The following is a 21836-nucleotide window of genomic DNA, read 5'->3' as shown; positions in this document are numbered from 1 at the left end:
TTTAGAGGCTGTAGCAATGGACGGCGCTTTGCATCTAGCGCGGGCTGGGCTGCAAAGGGCAAGGAGAGCTCTGGGGCCGTGGCACTAGTACAGCAAACATCCGAAGGTGACAAAAGCTGGCGTGAGCCCACAGTGACCACCACTGAACTTTTTCGCCTTCCATCTGCCAAGAGAGCCAAAGAGATGGGAGAACAATACAGCTTCGTCCCTTGCTTTTGGCGTCTGGCAACAAAAAAACCCTGATAGCGCCGGGGATCCCGTCTCACCTGGAGGAAGGTGACTGGTGTGACCCACTGCTGTGGCCTAAAGAGCAAGGATGGGGAATCCACAGTTGCGCTGTTGCTGAGCCCAAACGCTCGTTGTAGGAACGATACGAGTGATCCAGAAAGTTGTGAATGACTTGAGCGTGGATGCCACGTGGGGCATGCACACACTGTGGGAAATCGTCCCATCTCTTGCCTCTAAGGATTTGGTCCAACGAGCCCTAAGACACCCCTTTCAGGGGGAAAACCCTATAAACAGTTCTTTATCCGAATTCAGTTCAGTTGTTCAGTCCTTTCCTGACCAGCTGGCTTCAGTCTCGCCTCGTATCCAGAGGTGCGGGAAAAACTGCAAAGCCGTTCTCTAAAGAACGTTATCTATCGCCAATATCTTACGGATAAACAGTGCTGTGGGAATGATGTTTCCCACTGGCACCAGCGGCCACGTCAGGAAATGGAAAAAGCTCAGAGCACTGCAGGGGCAGCAAGGTGGGTTTTAGCCGAGGGCTCAAAACCGGGTGCTGGGCTGAAATCCCACGTGATGAGGCTAAAATCTGGGCTGGAGGGGAGAGTGTCCTGTTTGGCTTTATGTTAAGGAGCGGAAGGGATGAAAGAGAGTAATAAATGAGAGGGGGAAAAAAGCAGGACCGATGCACATCCTGGAGGGACGGGGGTATCAGCTCGGTCCAGAAAGCCAAACCGCATCTTTTGTGCCAAATTCCCTCCCCATGTCCATGCGACACCCATTTCTGCAGGGAGCTGGGACGTGGCTGTGAACACTCCCTTCAGCCCGGCGGATTGTGTGCACAAGAGATCGGCCAGCGGGATAAATTCTGCCCGCCGGGACCGGCTTTGAGTTGAAATAACTTGGTTAAAGTCCCTCGGGGTGTAGAGCATTACAGAGGAGGGCAGAAGCCGGCTTGTCTCTCCTCGTGCATGGCCTCCGCCAAGCCAGTGGGGCAGAGCATCCCCAGGACAACGTACCAGTCGGGCTCAAGGGTGGGAGAGGGGGTGGCCGTAGAGGTAAGGTACCAAACGAGGGGACCCTGGGCTTGGGCCCTGCCTCTGCTGACGGCTTCCAAAACGGGCTGTGAATGTTCACGGTGGGGAACATCAGCCTAGGGAGGAGGGAAACAGGCTCCTCCGGGGTTCAGCTTGCCTGACCCTGCAGCAGATAGCCAAAAGATGTTAGCCGAGTGGCGTGCCGAAGGCACCTATGGTTGCCAACGGCCGAGGTATGGCCGTACGACTGTACAGCTCCGTGCGGAAGATACTTCTGCCTCTGCGTATGGGGTGCGCAGGCAGAACGGGGTGTGCTCACACCACATTCTGCTTTCCCCAGACTGTTAGTGGCTTATAGCAGGGATTTTTCTGCTCTTTTTGCATTTTCTTAAGTGTCTGCAAGAGGGCAGAAGGCCTCGGGACTGCTGCGACACTGCGTATTCCTGATGTTTCGTAGGAATTTGAGCCCTTCTTTCCTGCCGCTGGCGGGGGCAGTGCCTGTGGTGCTGTGCTGGGCTGCAGGGGGGTTGCAGGCTGCTACAGGCTGGCTCCCAAAGCTCAGACCCAAGATACCATCTCTTTCTGTCCATTTACATTCTGCACTGCTCCAGACAAAAACCCGCCCGTGCTCTCGCTGGGCTCCGGGGCCACAGTCAGTTGTGGTGTAAACGGGTGCCTCTGTGATGAGTGCAGCCAGTCACAGCAGAGCTGCGAAGGCCCGGGCCTCCCCTCCGTGTCCATCCTTCTCTGATTAATTAGCGGCTTTTATCACACGGGATCCTCCCTGATCCTCCCCCTGTTTGTTTTCAGCCGTTGCTGGGCAGAAGGCACGGCAGAAATCGTGGGGGATGGACACGGCCGATGCGAAGCAGTCTGGAAGGAACCCAAGACGCATGGGCTTAGGTTTGTTTTCGTTGGCAGGACCAGACCAAGGACCTCTCCTCGATTCCCTGCCATCCCATTAGCGACATCCCCAGCCTCCACGTCCATTAGAACAGCCTGAGGAAAGTCTTGGATGTTACCTTCTGCAGCTTGCCAATTCTTTATATTACCTATATGTTATCTAGCAGTGCACACGCTGTTTATAGTAACCTGCCAGTGCAGCATGAGCTAGTCTTTGTGCCAAACCAACAGGTCAGGACACAACCCTCCAGAAGAGAAACAGAGCAGCAAATACCTCTGTATGCTAATGGCAGTGATGCAAATTAGCCAGGCCTGCGTTATAAAGCAGCCTTACGAAACAGCATCCATTCCCAGGAGCCGAGCGAGGGGCCAGATCTGATCTGATCTGGCGGCCTGACCGCGCATCTGCGGTAGCAGGGCTCTGCCCAGCCGACAGGTTCCTGCTTCCTCGCCGAGTGGGAGGATGCTCCGGGTCCTGCAGGGTTAGTCGAGGATCTGGTTTTGGGCGCAGCACAGACCTGCTGCTCCCGACGGGGAGGTACCTGCAGGCCTAGATCCTGCTGCTGCTGCTGCAGAGGTTTCCCTGCTGGGGGGTCCCCATGGCCGGCCAGCGTGGGGAGAGCTCTGTTATCACAGAATCACAGAAACTTCAGAGTTGGAAGGGACCTCTAGAGATCATCTAGTCCCACTCCCCTGCCAAAGCAGGATTGCCCAGAGCACATCACTCAGGACTGCGTCCAGGCCAGTCTTGAAAGTCCCCAGAGAAGGGGACACCACAACCCCCCTGGGCAGCCTGTTCCAGGGCTCTGTCACCCTCACCGTAAAGAAGTTTTTCCGTGTATTTGAACAGAACTTCCTATGTTCTAACCTGTGCCCGTTGCCCCTCGTCCTGTCACTGGGAACCACTGAAAAGAGTCCGGCACCATCCTCCTTCAACCCACCCTTTAGATACTTATATGCCATAATAAGGTCTCCCCTCAGCCTTCTCTTCTCCAGGCTAAAGAGTCCCAGCTCTCTCAGCCTTTCCTCATATGGAAGATGCTCCAGTCCCTCAGTCATCTTAGTTGCCCTACGCTGGACTCGCTCCAGCAGTTCCTTGTCCCTCTTGAACTGGGGAGCCCCAAACTGGATTCAGTATTCCAGGTGTGGCCTCACCAGCGCAGAGTAGAGGGGGATAATGACCTCCCTTGACCTACTGGCCACACTCTTCCCTATGCAGCCCAGGATGCCATTGGCCTTTTTGGCAACAAGGGCGCATTGTTGGCTCATGGATAATTTACGGTCTACCAGGACCCCCAGATCCTTCTCCTCAGAACTACTTCCCAGCAGGTCCACCCCTAACCTCTACCGGTGCTTAGCATTCTTCCTCCCCAGGTGGAGGACCTTGCACTTGCTTTTGTTGAACCTCATTAGGTTCTTCTCTGCCCAGCTCTCCAGCCTGTCCAGGTCACGCTGGATGGCAGCAGTTTTACAAGCATCTTTGCAGCCTCTTATGAAGCATCGAGCTCCCTGGTTTTCCTGTTAGCACCATGGTACTTTCTGAGCTGCCAGAGCTTGTCTCTATCGGTGGCTGTGACGCCAGGAATCTTTGCACGGGGCAGCTATTGCTCACGGGTGGCGCGTTAATACATGATCTGGAAAGTCTTGAAGTGAATGAAAAGGCTCTCATTGAGGTTGGGGACAGCCAGAGGTATGAATGGGCTGTGGCGGCAGGGAGCCGCTTTACTGATAGCGTGTCGGCAGCTGCTGGTAGGTGTCACGAGGCTAAATTCCTCCTCGGCATGCTTAATATTTGCCACTAGCTCAGACCCAAGTGCTTGCATTCCTGTTTTATTAGCTGAAGACACAACCCACTCTAGAAGAGCAAATAAAAAACCTGACCCACCTCCCGGGTTGTGCAAGGACCGAGCACATGAAGAAACACTGCCCGTTTGTGCCCGGCGTGCCGGGGAGCGCGGGGAGGGCTGTACAGCAGCGTACGGTCCGCTGGGCAGGCACCCGGGGGCCGCTCAGCGCAAGATAATGGGGGTATTGAGGAGCTGCACGGGTAGAGGTGTTCCTTCTTTCCTTTACAACCAGGGCTGGAAGAAACATGCCAGATTTTTTTTTCACCAAACAGTCCAAAGTGTTGTTTTTTCAACTCCCCATAGCTGGTAATAACATTTTTTTGAATGTCACTTGGTAAGATTGGGGGGACCTTGATTTAATTAAACAAAGTGATGAATTTGCTTTACTTGAAGATGAAAAAAACTCATAATGAAAAGTTTTCCTTTGTTTTTGTTGTTATTAACTAGCACAGCTTTTGCTCTTGAGGTACTTGGGCATAGCCAACAACCCATTTCCATTTAAGAAAAAGCTCATGTAAGTACCCTCTGAGCAGAGAGAGAGAACCTGCGCTCAGCAGTCTTGAGGTGGCAAAGAAAAAGGGTCACTGGAGATGCCGAGGTGGCAGGTCCCTCTCTGCAGCCCCCCGTCACTAACTGCTGTCCCGAAGCCCTGCGATGCCTGGGACACGAGGGCTGAGCCCAGCCAGCAGCACCCGGAGCACAGCCCGCTCCTCCCGGTAGCTCCAGGCAGGGCCGAGCTGAGCCTACGGGTCCCTCATCTGACCCACCGCTGGGTGTTGGTCTGCAGGGACCAACAGCAGTGCTGCCTTCCTCTGTTTCTTCCAGCCCTGTTCCCAGTCGGGGTGTTAAATGTCCGAGGCTTTGAATAAAAGGGCGACCCACAAGGCAGCGTCGGAGGGGAGCCGGGGTAATCTGAAGCTGGAACCTCGTGTGGGAAAGGGGACGTGAAGAAAGAAGCTGAAATGGCACCAAGGGAGCCGCGGGGGAGGACAAGGGAGTTATTCAAGGCTGGCAGCAGAGGAGACGGGGAATCAATGTCTCGGGCACCGCTCTGACTCGGCCCTGTGATCACCACTGCCCAGGGCTTTCTTGGGGCGGGCAAAGAGCGACCGCACGCGGGAAAAGTGCACTGCTTTTCCCCTCACCCACCGCAGGAGCACTTGGGCTCCCTGTCACTCTCCCATTGCGCTGGGCAAACGCGTCCAGGGACAGTCCCTCCTCCGAGCAGCTTTCAGTGCGTCCCGCCAAAGGGCAGGAGCAGGGGAGAGCAGTGCCCGAGGGGGAAATGTGTTGGCCGTGGTTGTGCAGCTGGTTGGAGACGGACACAGCTGTGTGTCTGTCTGCCCCGTCCGGTGCTCTGGAGATCTTGGGCGAGCAGAGCTTTGGGGGAGCTGTATGTACAGGCAACGCTGGACCCGGGAAATCCCAGTTAGGTCGGTACCGCTGTGGGCAGCACCAGTTCCCTCCGTCCCCCTGTGATTTCCCAAACGGGAATCTGCGGGGCGGTCCGAGGGAAGTGGTTCGTTCTCTCTATGGCAAGGCGTCTTGATCTTTGCTGGATCTCAGACTTCACTCTCCTGTGGGACAATAGTTTTAAAGCAAACGACTCTTCAGCCAGTCGGGTGCAAAGCTGCTTTATCCAGAATTGCTGGATAAATCGCTGCTTTACTGACGGCAAAGCAGGCCTGCTTCAGGGCGCGGGTTGACGTCTCAGATGAGTCAGACCTGCCGAAAACCAAACTCCTGGCCTTCCCACCGAGCCACTGAACCTCAGAAATCGTCTCAATGAACCCAAGTGCTTTCCATTTCTAGCCTTTGCTGAAAGACACAGAGGATCTATCTACATCTGAGGGCCACAACAGTGAGTAGCATCGTTCAGATGCTGCCCAGATCCCCTTGGGTTTAGGCACGGGCACGGTCCTCTTGACCCAACCGTGTAGCTGAGTAAGCTCGGTCTCAGCCTCCTGCCAGGGCTGTATCTTGCAGAAGATACCAGTGTGTGTCAAATCCGAGCACAAACCCTCTTCTAGAGGGCTGTGGGGAAGGAACAGCACCTCAGTGCTCCCATTGATAACTGTGTCACTGCCACGTGGCCTCCAGCTGAAATAATTAACAAGCCCATGGTTTGGGTAATAACTAATAGTGGATAATGATCCTTTTGTTGGTCATCGTGTGGAGCCATCCATAGGAAATGCACATTTACAGTGCTGCTTTAGGGAAAGCAAGACTGTTTCAAGTCAATGTTCTCGTCTTTCTGCTTTTTGGGGCAATTCTTGAGTTGGCACAACTCTTGCCCGTGGCGGGTATCTCGCAGCAGCAACCCCAAGGGCGTGAGCGAGGGGGCGGGAGAGTCGGCAGCGAGGAATGACAGCCTGGGGACCGTGCTGGGGGCTGGCGAGTCTCATCTCGGAGACTTCCCCACGTGTCTGGGGGCTGGAGGCCCTGTTGGGAGCCAAGGGAGGTCTGTGGAGACCCCCAGGTGTTGGTTCACGACCGTTAAACGTAATTTACTCCTTTGCCATCCCTGTATTCTGCCTAGCCAGGGCCAGCGGCCTCTGCCAAGCAGCTCGTGGGTGCAGCCAGCGCTGGTGGAGTCTCTCTCCCCGCAGCTCCCCAGGCAGATGATACCTGTCCAAGGCCACGCCGGGCAGGTGGGAATGGCTCTTCTCTTTGTCTTAGTTCCCCGTGTCCTGTTACAGCGCCAAAGCCTGTCTCGGGTTACTGGGGGTGTGCAGTGTCAAGTGATCGCGACTGCTGCTGCTCAGCGCCACCTCTCTCCAGCCTAACTCATGCTACAGGCAATTTCTCTTGCTCCAAAATCCCTTTTCCAGCCCTGTACCTTGACAAGTTTTGTGTTTTCCCAGAAACGAGCGTCTCCGGGGTGGGGTGGGCAGGTTGGAGTCAGTTGGCTGGGTCTAGCAGGCTTGGACGCGAGAGGAGCGCTGCGCTCCGGCCAGGCTGGTGTCTCACACCCCTGCAGGGCCCCTCCGCGTCCCACCCTGGCACCCGCCTGGTGTCGGACCTGCGGGCGCTTCTGCATCCCAGCGCTTGAAATGAGAGGCAAAGAGAGCCAAGGAGTTGGCCAGAGGTGCTGGAAAGCGTCTGAGCACCGCAGGGACAGACACAGTACCCAAAGAGATCTGAACGCTGCTGCTGCAGAGCCATTTCCTTCGTGCAGCCCCATGAGAAATCCACTGCAGTCATTAAACTGCCCTCGGCTTTATGCAGCTTCTCACATCCTAATCCATCATGAGAGACATCACGATCGACAACCAAAGCACCTTAGGTGAACGCCTGCAGGAATCCACCTGGGTGTCACCACGGAAAGCGGTGGCAGAGGCCAGCTGTGGAAAGCGCTATGCAGAAACGCTTCCTTCCAGCCCTTCCCTTGGCTTCTTCCCCCCTACAGCCTTTCATCCAGGTTCAGAGCAGACGCCAGTAAGCGGAGAAGCGGTTTAATTTATTTATGGTATGCATTAACATTTATTCAGCTGGTTGCTGTGCATCGAGTAAGGTGGCAACCTGATAGGTGCCAGCCATTCCCCCTGCTGCCGGCGGAGCCGGGGCTCGCACCGTGCAGGCAGCCACGGACTCTTCCAGAATGTGGAGCTGAGCAAATGTGATGCCGTTTTGCTAAGGGGGGAGGAAATGATGAGTATCCTGCTCCCGTGACAGCCAGGAAACTCCACCGAGGAGAACTGAACACCTAGAAAGTGTATCCAGCTCTGGTAGGGATAGAGCCAGGGGAAGGGATCTCAGGGCTTTAAGCCAATTTCTGTGCAGGATTCCCTGGTGACTTTGGTTATCTCTCTGCCTCCCTCCGTGCTTACCACAGTGAAGAAGACATGGTGGCGTGCCATGTACTTGATGACCAAGGCAATTGCAGCAGGCCAAGGGTGACACCAGCGCAGCCACCTTCCCCACCACCAGCAGCCGCGAGGCTGTGCCCTGCGCGGACCTGCGTGGCCCTGTGAGTTTCACACTGCGTCCTCAAACCCCCCAGAGCGGATCCCCCACCTCTGTCACCCAGTTGACTTTCTGGGCACAGCCTGGAGCTGCTGCTCTGCTTCAGCCTCACCACGATGCTTCTAAATATCGCCCTCCAGGGCCTCACCTGAGGTGGCTTTAATACTGCCAGAAGTCCCTGGGGACACCTTGGCCATCAGGTAGCAGTCGTGTCCCCGCAGTTGACACTCCTGTCATGTTAGGCCAGCCAGGAAGGGTCAGGCTGGGTTAGCATTTTGAACCTGAACTAATGGTTCAGTCCATGCCCCCCTTCCTCCCATGCTGCGTAGTGGGGAGAGACGCTCTACTGTAGAAAAAACATCCTCGGAAGAAAGCTAAAACCAAGGCCTCATTCACCTAGGAATAATATTTGGCCATCCGTGTGCACTGAGCCACAGCTGATGGAAAGGTATCACCCAGCGAGCTTTAAACGCAGTAGATGTCTCTGGGCTCTGAGTCTGGGAGTTGTTACACTCGTTTCTTTGGAGGCCTGGCAGCCTACACTGGCTGAGGGTCCAGCCTGATTATGCTGGAGAAAAATCATAGAATCACAGAATCTTCATGGTTGGAAAGGACCTTTGAGATCGTTGAGTCCAACCATACGCATACAAAAAAACCCCAAACAAACCCCTACAATCTCTGCCACTAGAGCATGCCCTGAAGTGCCACATCGAGACGTTCCTTAAACACCTCCAGGGATGGTGACTCAACCCCCTCCCTGGGCAGGCTGTCCCAGTGCCTGACCACTCTTGCAGTAAAGTATTTCTTCCTAATATCTAACCTAAACCTCCCCTGCCGCAGCTTCAGCCCATTTCCTCTGGTCCTGTCATTATTCACCTGGGAGAAGAGGCCAACACCCCCCTCTCTACACCCTCCTTTCAGGTAGTTGTAGGGGACAATGAGGTCTCCCCTCAGCCTCCTCTTCTCCAAGCTAAACATGCCCAGCTCCCTCAGCCTCTCCTCATATGACCTGGTCTCCAGACCCCTCACCAGCCTGGTCGCTCTCCTCTGGACACGCTCCAGCACTTCAAATGGAACCATGAAAAGTCTTGTAAACTCCGACTGTCCCTCAGCAGCATCGTAATCACATAATCAAGGCCAGCTCGGCTTGAGGTGATTTCTTTCATTATGAAACGCAATTCTCTCTGGAGTTCTAGTTCTTGCCTGCCCTCCACCCCTAAATGTGCCAGCTCACAGCAGAAATTAATGTTAGGGGAGGGAGGATCCGAGTGCGAAGGGGACCCAGGCGTTTCAATAGTGGTGTAACACACGCTGAGTGTCCTTTGCGAGAGGCACGCTGGATTAGCGGGGAGGCTTTCGAGTCCTGCCAAGCGAAAACCCTGTGGACGCAGTGGTGCGGTGCTGGGCTGAGCCACTGATTTATGTGGCAAATTGCCGCAGACCTCGTACTGCGCTTCGGAGGTGGCAGGGAAATGACAGGCAGCTGATTTACTCCTCTGGAGGATTTGGCCCGTGGATGTACGGTCCTCATTTAAGGTTTGCTGGAGTTTGGTCAGAGAGGTCCCATCCCCGGTGAAATTTGCTTTTGGGGCGTGTCCGTGCAAAAAAATTTAAAGGATGTAACTTGGTGTTGAAGGTGACTTATTTGAGAAGCTGTGTTTGTTTTAGAGGCAGTTTGTCGGCTTCTCCCTTTGCGAGCTTTTGCGGTGGAGGCGTCGCAGGGTGGTCCCCGCTCCCTGTGCCGAGGCACCAGCTCAGCCTCGCGCCAAAGGTTCCATCCCACCCCGAAACCCCGGCAGCTCAGAGCCCGGGCTGCCTCCACCCATGGGGGCCGACCTGCGCACGTGCTGTGTTTCCAACGCGGTTTTTTTCGCTCCCGGTTTCATTTTTCACATGGTTCTCTATTTATCTTGCAACTATAATCTTTCTGCCCCCGGTCAGGTCTGCGGGAGCTGTGGGCGCGCAGCAAGAGCAGTGATGCTGTTAGAGGCAGGAGGAGCTCGTCTGAACTAGCAGTCCTGGGGGCACAGTGGGGCAGCACCCAAACATTCCCACCCCTCATCCTCTTGGATCCTCACCTCCTCTTCTTTCTGAGCTTAACATGTGTCCTTTCATCTCCAGACACCGCTCAAACCTCCGCTTGTCACCTGCCCGTCCTGCACCATCCAGGCCACACACGTCCCTGGCCAGTAACACCAAATTCCTGTTCTACCTTTATTCCCACATTTCACTTTTTTGCAGCTAACCGAAGTTAAGGATGACTTTGTTTAATCCTAAGCGCAGCCCCCGCCTTCCCACCGGCGCCCACTTCTCCCCAGGCAAGACGGGTCACTTGTGGGACGCTGCTCCCAGCCACTCCACACCGATAAACCTCCGGGCAAAACCGTTCCGGCACCAAAGTCACAAACACACCGGGGACAAATAAACCATCCCTCACCTCGTGGCTGCCAAGGGGGTTTCTGATCAAATACAAGCTCGCCAACCAGGGCCACACACGGCCTGTTGCCACCCAGTGAAAGCATCGACCAGGCAAACGGGCAGCTCTCAGGCGGGGGCACTTTGCAGGCTTGGACTCCCCAAAAGCTGCTCGCAGACCCCCGGCTTCTTATCCAGGGAGTGACGCAGGGGGGGTGACTTCTCACGCGACTTTCTGCTTGTTCTGCCTACCCCGGGGGCCAGGTCTGCGCCTGGGGTACGGTGAGAGAGCTGCTGTGATCAGGAATAACTGTTATTGACACCGACAGGTTTTCTACAGCTCCCCTGGAGCTGGGGTGGTTTATAAACAAGCTGCAGATCGGGCTCTGCACAAGCACCCTCCTGCTGATTCCTCTGCTTCCAAAGGGCGCCGGAGCTTTCATGGTTCACTGAGTAGTTAACAGAGGATAATAATTAACCTGCTGAGGACAGTCTCTCTTTTGTTGGGCCCTTTATCAGGTGATCTTGCTAACATAACCGGAGAGGAGCTGGGTGACGGGTGGGGGCGAGGGGAAGCAACGTCCTGCTTGTCTGTCCTCACCAAATCACGGCTGTGCCCGGCGTGGGAGGCGGTGGCACAGAGGTAAGGTGCATTTGTGCTGCCGCGTCGGGCCAGCCTGTTACGTGTGGAGGCCTGGATTCGCCTGGCTTTGATTGAGTTCCAGCTTGGAACTCCCCGACGGCTACATCCAGATCTCCAGAGGTGCTTTTGAGACAGGAAACCTTAGAGGTGTTTGTGGGCATGACTTACCGTACAGGTCCTTTGCGCTCAGCTTGGCGGCTCCGTCCGCTTTCCCCATGCTGCCACTGTCAAAGAGAGAAGGTACAAAGAAACCATCACCTCCCCGATCTTTTTAACATCTGCTTTCGCGTCTGCAGCTCTCCCGAGGGCGACCAGCCCCGTCCCCTTCATCACGTCCATCAGACGTGGTGCGACTCCGAATTACCAGGCAAAATTATTTGTTTGTCCGACTGTGCCGGCGGCTGCCTCTGCAACCCTAGCTGTTATCCACACCGCCGGCACATGTCACTAAACCCAGAAGCTGGAAACAGGAGACAGAGGAGCCCATCTAGGCCCGTCCCCACTAGAGTTACCTTCGCACACGGTGTCCCCTGGAAGGACATGGCTTCTGGAGGGGCTCTTGGAAGGCCAGTGGCTCCCAGTGTGCGATAAGCGGGGTTGTTTCAGGGAGCGACGCAGGTAAATGGAGACCCCTCCACGTTACACCTGAGTCCACCTCAACCGGAGGCAGTCTAAGTGCCAAGATGAAGATCCCTTATTAATGGACCCTTTTGAGGTGTACTCCTTGAAGGCAGATGCTCAGATGTAGAACATGTCCCATGTAAAAATGTGGAAGGACATAATTGTGTGTAAATACTTGAGTTTCGGGGCGTCAGGTCTCTAAGCATGGGTTACCTCCCCTCTAGGGCCACCCCCCATGCCTGGGTTGTGTGTAGGAGTGTGTGGCCAGGAGATAACAGTGTTTTCTCCGGCTCAGGCCTGGCAGGGGAGGATCAAAGCGGGACCTCAGGGTTTTGGGCGCTGTGGTCGGGCTGTCCTGCATGGTGCAGTGAGCCAGAGGGTGGCCGGTGGCTCCTTTGTGCTCTGTCACCATGTCCCCCTGAGGGCAGGCAGTGGTTCGTGGTGCTCTCTGGAGACCAGGAGCGTGCAGGAAGGAGGGAGTGAACTGGTGGCTCTGGCTCCATCAGGAAGCCGCCATGGGCTCCTGGTGTCCCTCTCCTCTCTGCACCTAACATGGCACTACCGAGCCACAACGCGCCAGGCCTGTGAGGTGTGGGGCAGCGATGCTGGCTACGGCCACAGCTTGTGAGGTGCCCAGGAAGGGTGAAACAAACACCAGGGACTTGCGGGGGGGCAAGTGGGACCACAAGGAGCATCCCCCTGTGTGGTGCCAGCCACGCGATGGAGGAAGCCCACCACGGAGATCCTTACTTTGATGAGCCGGGGTTGCTGCTGAGGGATCCCTTGTGACTCATGTCGCTTCGCAGGACAGGCAACTGCAGCAGAAGCAGAGGAGACAGGGTTAGCAATTAGAAAACGCGCCATCGGGTGATTTATCTGTGTGCATGCTCTGATTTGGGGTCTCCAAGGAGCAGTGTGGGCAGGTGGAGAGCAATCAGGTGAGCGCGATGGGCTTTCCTTGCTGCTCTCAGACACCTCGCACAGCTCATGCCTGGGCTGAAGATGACACATCCCAGGATGCCGTTCCAACACCTATTCCCACCTCTCCCCTTTCGCGCGTCCCTTCCGGGCCCACCCCGACTTTGTGGGACTTCAGCACGTCTCCTTCTAGCAAAGCCGCCCTGCCCGCAGCTTCGCAGGCACCGCGGTGGCCTTTGACTTTATGGCCTGTCAGATGCCATTAACGAACATACGGATCCTCGCGGCCGCGTGCTCATGACTGTAAGTGTCCTGAGTCATTTTTCGTGCCTATGGTGCCATTATCTTTTGTTATGTGGCAATTTTGAGCTCTATCCCAGCTGCTAAAGTATCCTTACCAGGGTATAGCCTGCATAGAGAAAAGTGAGATGATTGTGAACGCTGCTCCGCTGGCAGCATAAGGATGGAGAAAAATTTACTGCGATGGTTTGGTGAGAGGCAGGCAGGCTCAGATCACAGATTTTTTTCCTCCTCTTTCAGATGAGAATTATAAATAATGTGAGAGAAGATGCGAGAGAGATCCAGGCACTGCTCTGAGAGCAGAACTGCAAGGGCAGGGGCGGCGGGGGGGGAAGAAGGGCAAACAAGGTATATAAAACCTCAGGGGACGCTTTGTGTTTGGCATCCGAGATAGTCACCTCTGCTCTAGTGCGTGAGTTGAAGGAAAGCCAGCAAAAGTCTTCGGGTTTTTTTATTCCCTTTTGAAAAGCTCTGGGGGCACCTGCCTGTGGGCTCGGCACTCCGCACCTCTGGTTTGCTTCGCCGGGGTCGGACCTCGCTCACCTCATTATAAGGTTGTCAGAATTCAAAGGTATGGCTTTAAAATACCCATCAGGGGCCTGGAGGAAGAAATTCATCCGTGTCTCCAGCGGGATTTCCTGCGAGGGGACCTTTGAACGTGCTTGGCCTGTGCCGTGGGGCCGCTGTGACAGCCATCCCTGGCAGGCAGCAGAGCTGCCTCGCAAAGGTTTTTCTAGCTGAACTTAGGCTAAATTGTGCGTAATCCCTGGGGAATACTTTGGAGTCATCCCTGGCACCTGGGATTTCCCCTCTGGAGGCTGACTATCTGCTGCGGGGCTTGTTGTATCGTCAGCAGAGCTGCCCTAGATTCCTTACGTATCCCTTTTCATTTCTCCAGTTGGGAACGCTTGCGGTACGTTGCTCCGTGTGTCTCACCCGGAGGTGAGGGCGGAGACGGAGTTTTCTCACTGATCTTAACAAAACTGCCCCGGCTGTCAGAGGGACGGATGCTGTGGAGATCCAGCTCCCAGGCAAAGGACACGGCTTGTGTCCTACGCCGCTGCACAGCCACCCACACGCACCGACTGCGCGGAGGAACCCGGTGTCTTTTTGGGCTCAGCCTTACGGCTTTCAGCCTGCTTTGTGTCCCAGTAACGCTCCTCAGCACAGAGGCACTGTTAGAAATGACTTTGAAGTGCGTTTTGTAGCTCGTGTATTGAATTCTCCCTTTTTCGTCTCTCTTGCGGTTGATGCTGCAGTCCGTGCACGCACGCACACGTGCAGGTATAAATTCATACACATGTTAGAATAGAAACTTGGTGTTCTGCCAACCCCTCTGAGTGTAATAAAACCCGTCCCTGCGCCCAAGCTTTGGGTACCTGTGAATTTTTCCTCTGTTAATAGCTGTCTGCCGGTTTCCTTTTACAGTCCTCAAACTGTTCCTATCTCCCAGATCTCTGTGCGCATTAGCATAAGATACCTAGAAAAGGGAACGTGCTCTAATGAACCCAGCTCTGGTCTGTTTACTTTACACCATCCCGTTGCTTTGGTCCCGCAGCTGATGATCATAGCTGGGAATGTTTCTGTATCTTCGTGTAATATTTCGGGCTCCCTTTCACACTCCCCCAGGGCCGTGTCCTTAACGGACTGAAATCCAGGTTACTCCAGCGGTAAGTGGTGCTGCGTTTGGCTTGTGGAGTTCAGAGCTCGCTCCCAGGCCCCAGCCACAAAAAAGCAGGAGGAACCGGGGATGCAGCCAAGGTCACCCTGGTTTTTGTTTCTCCTTCACAAGCTCCGTCCGAAAGACAAACGCTGGGGGATCTGCTTTTGGAGGAACCCATCTGGTCAAACCCCGTGTGGCTGCCAGAGGAGCAGAGCCCCCGGCAATGGCAGCGGCGCAGCTTCGGGGGTGAAGTGGGACCAGCCACGGGATGAGCCCATTCTTTATCTCATGGTACTTAATACAAAAGCTCTGACGGGATAAGCTGGGCTCCCTAGAGCAAGGCAGGGTAAGCTACCGTGTACCTCGGCTACTGGGAACGCCACTGGACCCCGCGGGGTCAGAATGAGTTGCCGAACCGCATGCTTGGAGCGTGTGACGGGAGCACCCACTGCCCACGGACCCGCGGGAAGGTTTTGTGCCGCTTGGGGTCCCATTTATACGCCGACGCTCCAAAACCCTTCCACCTGGGCAAGCAGAAGCTGTAATCCGTTAGCACCGCTGACGTTTCGGTGAGGGGCTTGATTATAAATTGCTCCTTCTGACCCGTCCGACGGAGTGATCCCTGGTCCCTCTCGGCGTTTGTAAGGCAGTAAACCCCAGTGCCCCCCCTCCCTTCGCCCCGCGCCGTTGGAAGGTTGTCCTCCCTCCCAGGGTGCCTGTGTCCCAAAGAGGGCATGAAACTGGCAGCAATGTGTGCGCCTGCCAGGTCAGCGGGTCCTTATCCTGCTGGGCCGCTGCCTTTTTATTTATTCGTGCTATTTTCATTGCTTAACCTTTGCCTAGCTCTCACCGCTGCGTTAAGGGCCGTGTCTGTGTTCAAACTCGCGTTAATCGAAATGCGGGTGTGGTGTGATGCTGGCCAAGTTAAACCAGGACGGAGCCTTGCGCCAGAGCTTTTAATTCAGTTTAAATTGCCTGATATTAATTGAATCCTGGCTGGCAGACTGGCGGGGAGGGGCACGTTTCTGAGGGGTTGGAGGCTTTATAATGATTTCGCAAAATCGAGAGACAGCTGGGCTTGAATGAAAATGAAGAAAGGGCTGTGAGTGCTTCACCTCTCGACGTGAAGAGAGCCAAAGACGAGATGGGGTGATGGCTGACCTTTTCCCGAGTCTCCCCCTCCTTGTGGGGGCATCCCAAAGAGTTCTGACAGCCCGCAACCTCGGACACACGCGTTGCCCTCTCCCCGCTGTCGTTTCGGCGGTGGCTCGCGCTTCCCTGCATAGAGTTCCCGATCTCCCTCTCGTCTCCCCGCGGGGCGCAGCCGCTGTCTGCTCCTTCCCCAGCGGGGCGAGCACGCGTCAGAAGGGAAGCGAGAGGCAAATTTAGCCGTGCGATGCGCGGCTGCGCAGCTGGAGACCCTCAGCCGCTCTTTGGATGGCGCAGGGCAGTGTTTCTCCGTGGGTCACCAAGGAAGCTAAGCCCCGCGCGCGAGCAGTGGCGTGTGGCGGGATGGGAGCAGCTCAGCCAGGCTCAAATCCTGGCGGCGGGGACAGACGGCAGCACCAGGCTTCTGCTGGGGGGCTCTCAGGGGAAGCTTAACTGCCTGGCTAAAGTTAACTTAGTTAACGCCAAGCTAACCGTCCCCTGTCCCAGGCCAGGAGATCTCATGTGCTGAAACAGGGGGCCCTAGGGAGGCCAGCAGAAGTCACTGAGAAGGACGTCGAGGTGGGTGAAGTCGTGTTGTGCTTTAAAGCAAAGGAAATCTCCCTCCCTGACTTTCCGGGCAGTCTTATCCTCGGAGGTCAAATATCCTCCCGAAGACACAGAGAGTTGTGACAGAAGCCTGGCATTGTCGTCTGGGCTGCGTTTCTGTACGTTTATAGCAAATGGAAGCGGGCCATACATTGTTTTGACTTTCTTTGAGTCTCTTTGAAGAGGGAGCTGCAACGTTGCAAGGGGGGAGAAGCTCTACGGGAGGGGAAGGAATAATAGCACTCTCTTCTCTTTGGGCCAGTCACTGCTATTGTCGTACGTTATTTTTATTAGGTATACTTCTCCCTCGTCGGCTGTCATCATACATTTTTGTTCATATAGCATGTGGAAAGGGATTGTGACAAATTCTAGACTTTGGGTGAAGACTGGACAACTTGGAAGTGTGAAATACCTAGCAGGGTTTTTTAGGGCTATTATTATTCTCATCACTGTTAATAGCAGCATCTAGTGCCTGTGAGTGTTTTTCATCACAGGTCTAAGAGTACCTTGAAGACTGCGATCAGGTTGAGCGTGTGGGCGAAGGTCTGTTGGTATCAGAGGCCATTAGGATATATGATTGCAGCGGTGGAAACTCTGGTCAAAAAGCAACAGCTTTTGCTGGAACAACAGTAGAAAAATATGGCAAAACCCCCCCTAGCCTTAAAAATAAGCTACCTAGGAGTGATAGTAAGTTTTTCCTAGCATGCCCTAACCCATTTCTAACAGACCTTGTCTTTGCTTCCGTCAGTCGACCCACTGAAATCTGCCCAGTGGGACAGGACTTCGAACTGCCCACAAGTTGGTATTGAAACATGTTTTTCTACCTGGAGCCATGGTGCTGATACTGATGGTTTAACCCGTGTGTCACAAAAAGGGGTCAAGTATGGCTTGATGTCTGTAGCCTAAAGCGTTTCTTGACTGAGTTGGACCACCTGGAATGATGCCAACGTGCCAAGTGGTCCCTCATGCCCCATCAGGTCAACCTAAAGGTGGTGGTGGGGAATGGCTTCATAGAATCATAGAATCATTTAGGTTGGAAAAGACCCTTGGGATCATCGAGTCCAACCACCAACCCCACTCTACAGAGTTCTCCCCTACACCATATCCCCTAACACCACATCTAAACGAGTCTTAAACACATCCAGGGATGGTGACTCCACCACCTCCCTGGGCAGCCTCTTCCAGTGTCAAAGTGCTTCATTCTGCAGCACGTGTGAAGTGCTTGAGGATGTGGCAAAGGAGGTCTCTGCACCAAGCAGATGATGGGGCTTGGGCACTGGTGAAATATGTGATGGAGACGCTGCCGGGGGTCCTGCCTGGGGCGGGAGGGGGCAGGTCTAAGGAGGGTGCTGCTGTCTGTGCCTGGAGCCCGTGCCAACTGGACGGGTCAGGCAGAAACGCTAGATTAGCAAAGCTGTGGCAAGTAACATAAAGCGTCAGTTAGAAACATTAGCTGGCGACCACATGATGTTATCTTTTAAGCTTCCCAGGACAACAAAGTGCTGTCTGTGAGGGCTGTGGAGTGTTTTCATAAGGCAATGTCACGCTGGCGAAAGCTGTCTGACGGACCGTCCCGCAAACCTCAGTCTGCTCGTACCCACGCAAGAGCAACGGGAGCACGGGCACCGTGACGCGTGTGTCCTGCACTGCCCACGCTCCAGACAGCCCGTCCCCATCCCCGAGAGTATCCTGCCGCCTCCCGCCATCTGTCCTGCCCACTGTGATGGTACTGAAGGGCCTGGCAGACAGGCAGGGCTACAGTCCCACAGCAACCCACTAACACAACAGCCTTCGGGTGCTGGCGAGGCACTGGGGTCTGTGTGCTCGGTGCTCCTCGTGTGGCACCGAGACATCTACATTCGCACCATCTTGGTTTAGATCTCTCAAAGCGCTTGTGAGATGGACCCTGGGAGCCTGCGGCAGCCCTGAGAACTCAGCCTGGGTCTCTTGTGTCCTGGTCCAGCCTCCTAATGACAAAACCACCCTTCTCCTGCTTTTGGTTGCTTTTCTGAACCTGCCAGGAAGGATGCCTGGCAGGGCCCACCAAAAGAAATTCAGACCTGCTCGGTAGGTCCAGACCAAGAACATGCCCTCATAAAGAAAACCCTCTTTGGGTTAGTCAGAAAGCGTCGGAGGAAACCCATATCCAGAGCAAAGAGGCTGCCGGCCAAACAAATGAACATGGTGGTGGTGTTGCTGCTCCTTTGTAAAAGCAAGGATCTTCCCCCATCTGAAATTTCCAAACCCTGTCTTTGCAAATCAAGGCGGTTCAGTGGGACCAAGTCGGAACTTCACAAACTCTATTCCAACCTGTTGCTGGTGTTTCCTGCTCTGAAAAGGGGAACACATCCAACCAATATTTCTCAGAGAGTCTGGTCACCCTTGGAGTCCCCATTCCTATCTGCGGTGTTTGAGATGTCTTTACAGTGCACCCAGTTTTGGAACGTGGTGGGTCCTGTTGTTCCCTTCCTCCCTCCCACCCATGGCGCTCTTTCAAGTTATCTTAACAGTGACGGAGCCGCTCGAGCTCACGGGTTGCTTTGGGAAGACACTAGCCCCTGTGGAAGAGGTGAGCGCGAACGCGTGTGTAGTTTCGGGGCGTGCACGGCATGTACCACGATACAGTAGTTAAAGTCACAGGCGGCGGGTACAACCTGCCAGGTGTCCGGAGGAAACACTCCCTCCTCTGTACATGGGATTTTTCACGTTGCGGAGATTCTCCACAAGACAACAAGCACCTGAATAAATATAACCCAGCCCAACAGGTCAGCGCAGGTCTGAGCAGAGAAGAACCAAGCGTTCTTCAGCCTCCGTGGGAGAAGAGGCAGCAGCTCTTTTGGGCTGAGGCACCTCAGACCTACAGCCACCCCTCTACCAGCTTTGATGGACCCGGATTGCCCCTTTTTGTCCCTCCCTCCTTCCGTGCTGTGTCCTGCAGAGCGCCAGGGTAAGGTTTGTCCCCATCGCTGAGGATCACACCCAAGTAGGCTGTGCCTTGTTCGCCCACCTCCTCCGAAACAGTAATTTGTGCTTAAAAAGTATTTCCTGGGAAAATGTTTAGGCAGACTTCCCAGCGTCGAGAGGGGAACACCCACACGCTTGTCGGGCAGCTGGGCTTGGCGTGAGCGGTCCCTGGGAGACCGCAGAGCCCTGCTGGATCGCACTGGGCATTAGGAGAAAACGCGTCTGCTGGCTTTACTGCCGATCCCCCCAGGGGCTGCCGTGGAGGCTCGGGAGTTAACGCTCAGAAACACAAACGGCGCAAAAGTGCCAATATTTATAAATTGGTTCGCAAACTACCTAGAGAGAGTGTGGGGGGTCACCCTCCGTGTCCCCCCAAACACACGCGTACACCCACACGTGTGTGAGGCTCTTCCCAGTCCGTCGGTGATAAGCAAACGGGCCTTAATTCAGGTCCAGGACAGGCGTCCAGGCAGCGCTGGAGGCTCTCGGTGCCCACGGAGGCCGGTGCGGGAGAGGAAGGCTCTGCAGGCTGCCTGAACCAAATGAGGAGGTTTTCTATTCCTGCCAGACCTTCCTTCAAAGAAACACAACCAAAAGCGAGTCTAGACAGCACCTTGCTCCGTAAATACCCAGGGAAAAGGCACAAATAGCCACAATCCCCATGATCCTGGAAAAAAATGGAAGCTGACCCCGCTACCCCTCTGTTTGCAGAGTCCCCGTGTTGAGTCACAGCTCCTGAATTTACACTTTTCCTCTCCTGTTGGAGGAATCCCGCAGGAGCCGGGTGGAGGGAAAACAGGGAGCGGGTTGGGGCTTGCTGTGTGGCTCTTGCCAGGGGACCGAGCGGAGCACTGGCTACGCTTGGGCTGCAGCGTGGCGAGCTTCAGAGCCTGGCCCAGGAGCAGCGTGACAAATGTTAATAGACGCTTTCGCAAAGGTGGAAGAGGAGACGGACGAGCGCACCTTGTATAAAAGCTCGTTAAATGGTTTAAACTAAAAGACCCCAATTCAGCGCTTCCCTAATGGGAGCGAATGTGAGCCACTGGCATTCCCCAGGAAGAAAACCCAGTACGAGGCGTTCCCTAGGCTTCCTGGGAAGACAAGAGTGTTGTGGGGGAATTCTGTAGCTTTTTTCCTCTGTCCTGTTTTTATTTGTGCCCGCACCTTCTGTGAGCAAAGCCTGCTCCCTTGCCCAGCTCCTGACAGATGGGAGCCCTGGGGGGAAAGAGCGGTGGGAGGTGATGCTGGCCCTGGGAGGCTGGAGCTGGCCCTGGGAGGCTGATGCTGGCCGTGGGACTGTCCCGGCAGGACACGAGGGGAAGGCTGGAGGGCTCCAGCCATCACGTGCCGGTGCTGGCAGGACCCGTGGGTGTTGCACACCTGGTACCCAGAAAATTTCCTGAAGAAACGTGCTGGTAGTTGTCATGCTGAAAGTTTCTTTGCTCTGCGTCCTTATTCCATGCCCCGCCTGTCCAAATGATCCCTTTTTCCTAGCCTGGTGCTAGACCCCGGGAGCTGGATCTCCGTCAGCAAGGGTGTTATAGCCGTGATTTTTAGAAGCGGGAAAGGATTTGATGCTGTGGCTCTGTTGATGAAAGGGATCCTTTTTATTTTCTCGGCGTAGAAATCAGGACTCGGACACCAGGCCAGTAAAAATAGGGAGTGACTCTGCGTGTGTGTGTCATATTCCAGAGCAGGACGGATAACGGCCCAAGGCACTGCCCTGTTCTGCTCTAAGAGGGCATTGAATCGCGCTCAGGCAAAACACCAAGGCCCTGGGTGTAACTGGCCGGGTGCTCGTGTCTCCTGGCAGCAAGCGCCGGCTCCCAGAGCCGCTCCTCACGTGCGCCACGCCGTACGGCGAGAATATCGACCATTTCTCTTACGGCTTTTCCAGGCTCGACGGCATTTGTGGAACAGCTGGGAGACTCGGCAAAAGGCACCGGTGGGGCAGGGTGGGCTGAAGGCATAAAGGGTTCCTGCTGCGTCCCTGCTGCTTCCCGCAGTGGCGTTACGGCTCTGATTGAGGGCAAAGTGTTCTTCTCGGTGGTGGGACTTCAAGGCAAAAAAGCCAATTTCCTCAGGGCTGTCACAGCCGTGCCTGAAAGGCGACGGTGTGCTTACGCAAAGCACCCATAGCAAAACCGCTTCTTCCAGAGGGTTTAAAGCTACCGGTCCAACCATCAGCTGCTGCGTCTACCCTGACAACGCGCTAATAGTACCTGGGTGGTCCTCGTTAGTCCCCAATGGGTATCAGTCGTTTATTGCCAGCTGTGGACATATAGGCAGGTAAGAGATTGGCCTTTGCTGTCACTAGGGCTTTGAGCTAATCACCCGAGTGCCTTAATTGTTCATTAAACAATTGCTTTAATGTGTCAGTACACTGCGACCCCACCTCATGTTAATACTGTGCAATCCCTACAAGCTAGCCTCCGTCGTCCGAGTTTGTTACTGCTTTCACATTATATAAGAATAAATAAATAATTTATAAAAAGAATTGGCAGGCCGATTCATTTTCCACATTACTTCCCAGCCAAGGCCTTAGCCCCAGGAGGACCCTTAAACCTGAGTATCACTTG

General features: G+C 54.8%; 2 protein-coding genes across 2 annotated transcripts in view; one reads left to right on the top strand and one right to left on the bottom strand.

Annotated features, from left to right (window-relative positions):
- Positions 1–21836, bottom strand: part of EPS8L2 (EPS8 like 2) — a 70829-nt gene that overhangs the window by 35704 nt on the left and 13289 nt on the right. Inside the window, exons 2-3 of the mRNA XM_054198750.1 lie at positions 12408–12472; positions 11205–11260 (exon numbers count right to left, since the gene is read on the bottom strand). Coding sequence (XP_054054725.1) covers positions 11205–11260; positions 12408–12451 — 100 coding nt within the window. The 5' untranslated portion in view covers positions 12452–12472. The remainder of the gene's footprint in view (positions 1–11204; positions 11261–12407; positions 12473–21836) is intronic.
- The window catches only part of GATD1 (glutamine amidotransferase class 1 domain containing 1), a 91356-nt gene that overhangs the window by 66044 nt on the left and 3476 nt on the right, over positions 1–21836 (top strand). The gene's annotated exons all lie outside the window — the stretch shown is intronic.

The sequence above is a fragment of the Rissa tridactyla genome, chromosome 4 (genome assembly GCF_028500815.1).
Source record: "Rissa tridactyla isolate bRisTri1 chromosome 4, bRisTri1.patW.cur.20221130, whole genome shotgun sequence".
NCBI lineage: Eukaryota > Metazoa > Chordata > Aves > Charadriiformes > Laridae > Rissa > Rissa tridactyla.
Note: the sequence above shows the minus strand (reverse complement) of the source record. Positions and strands in the feature narration are given on the sequence as shown.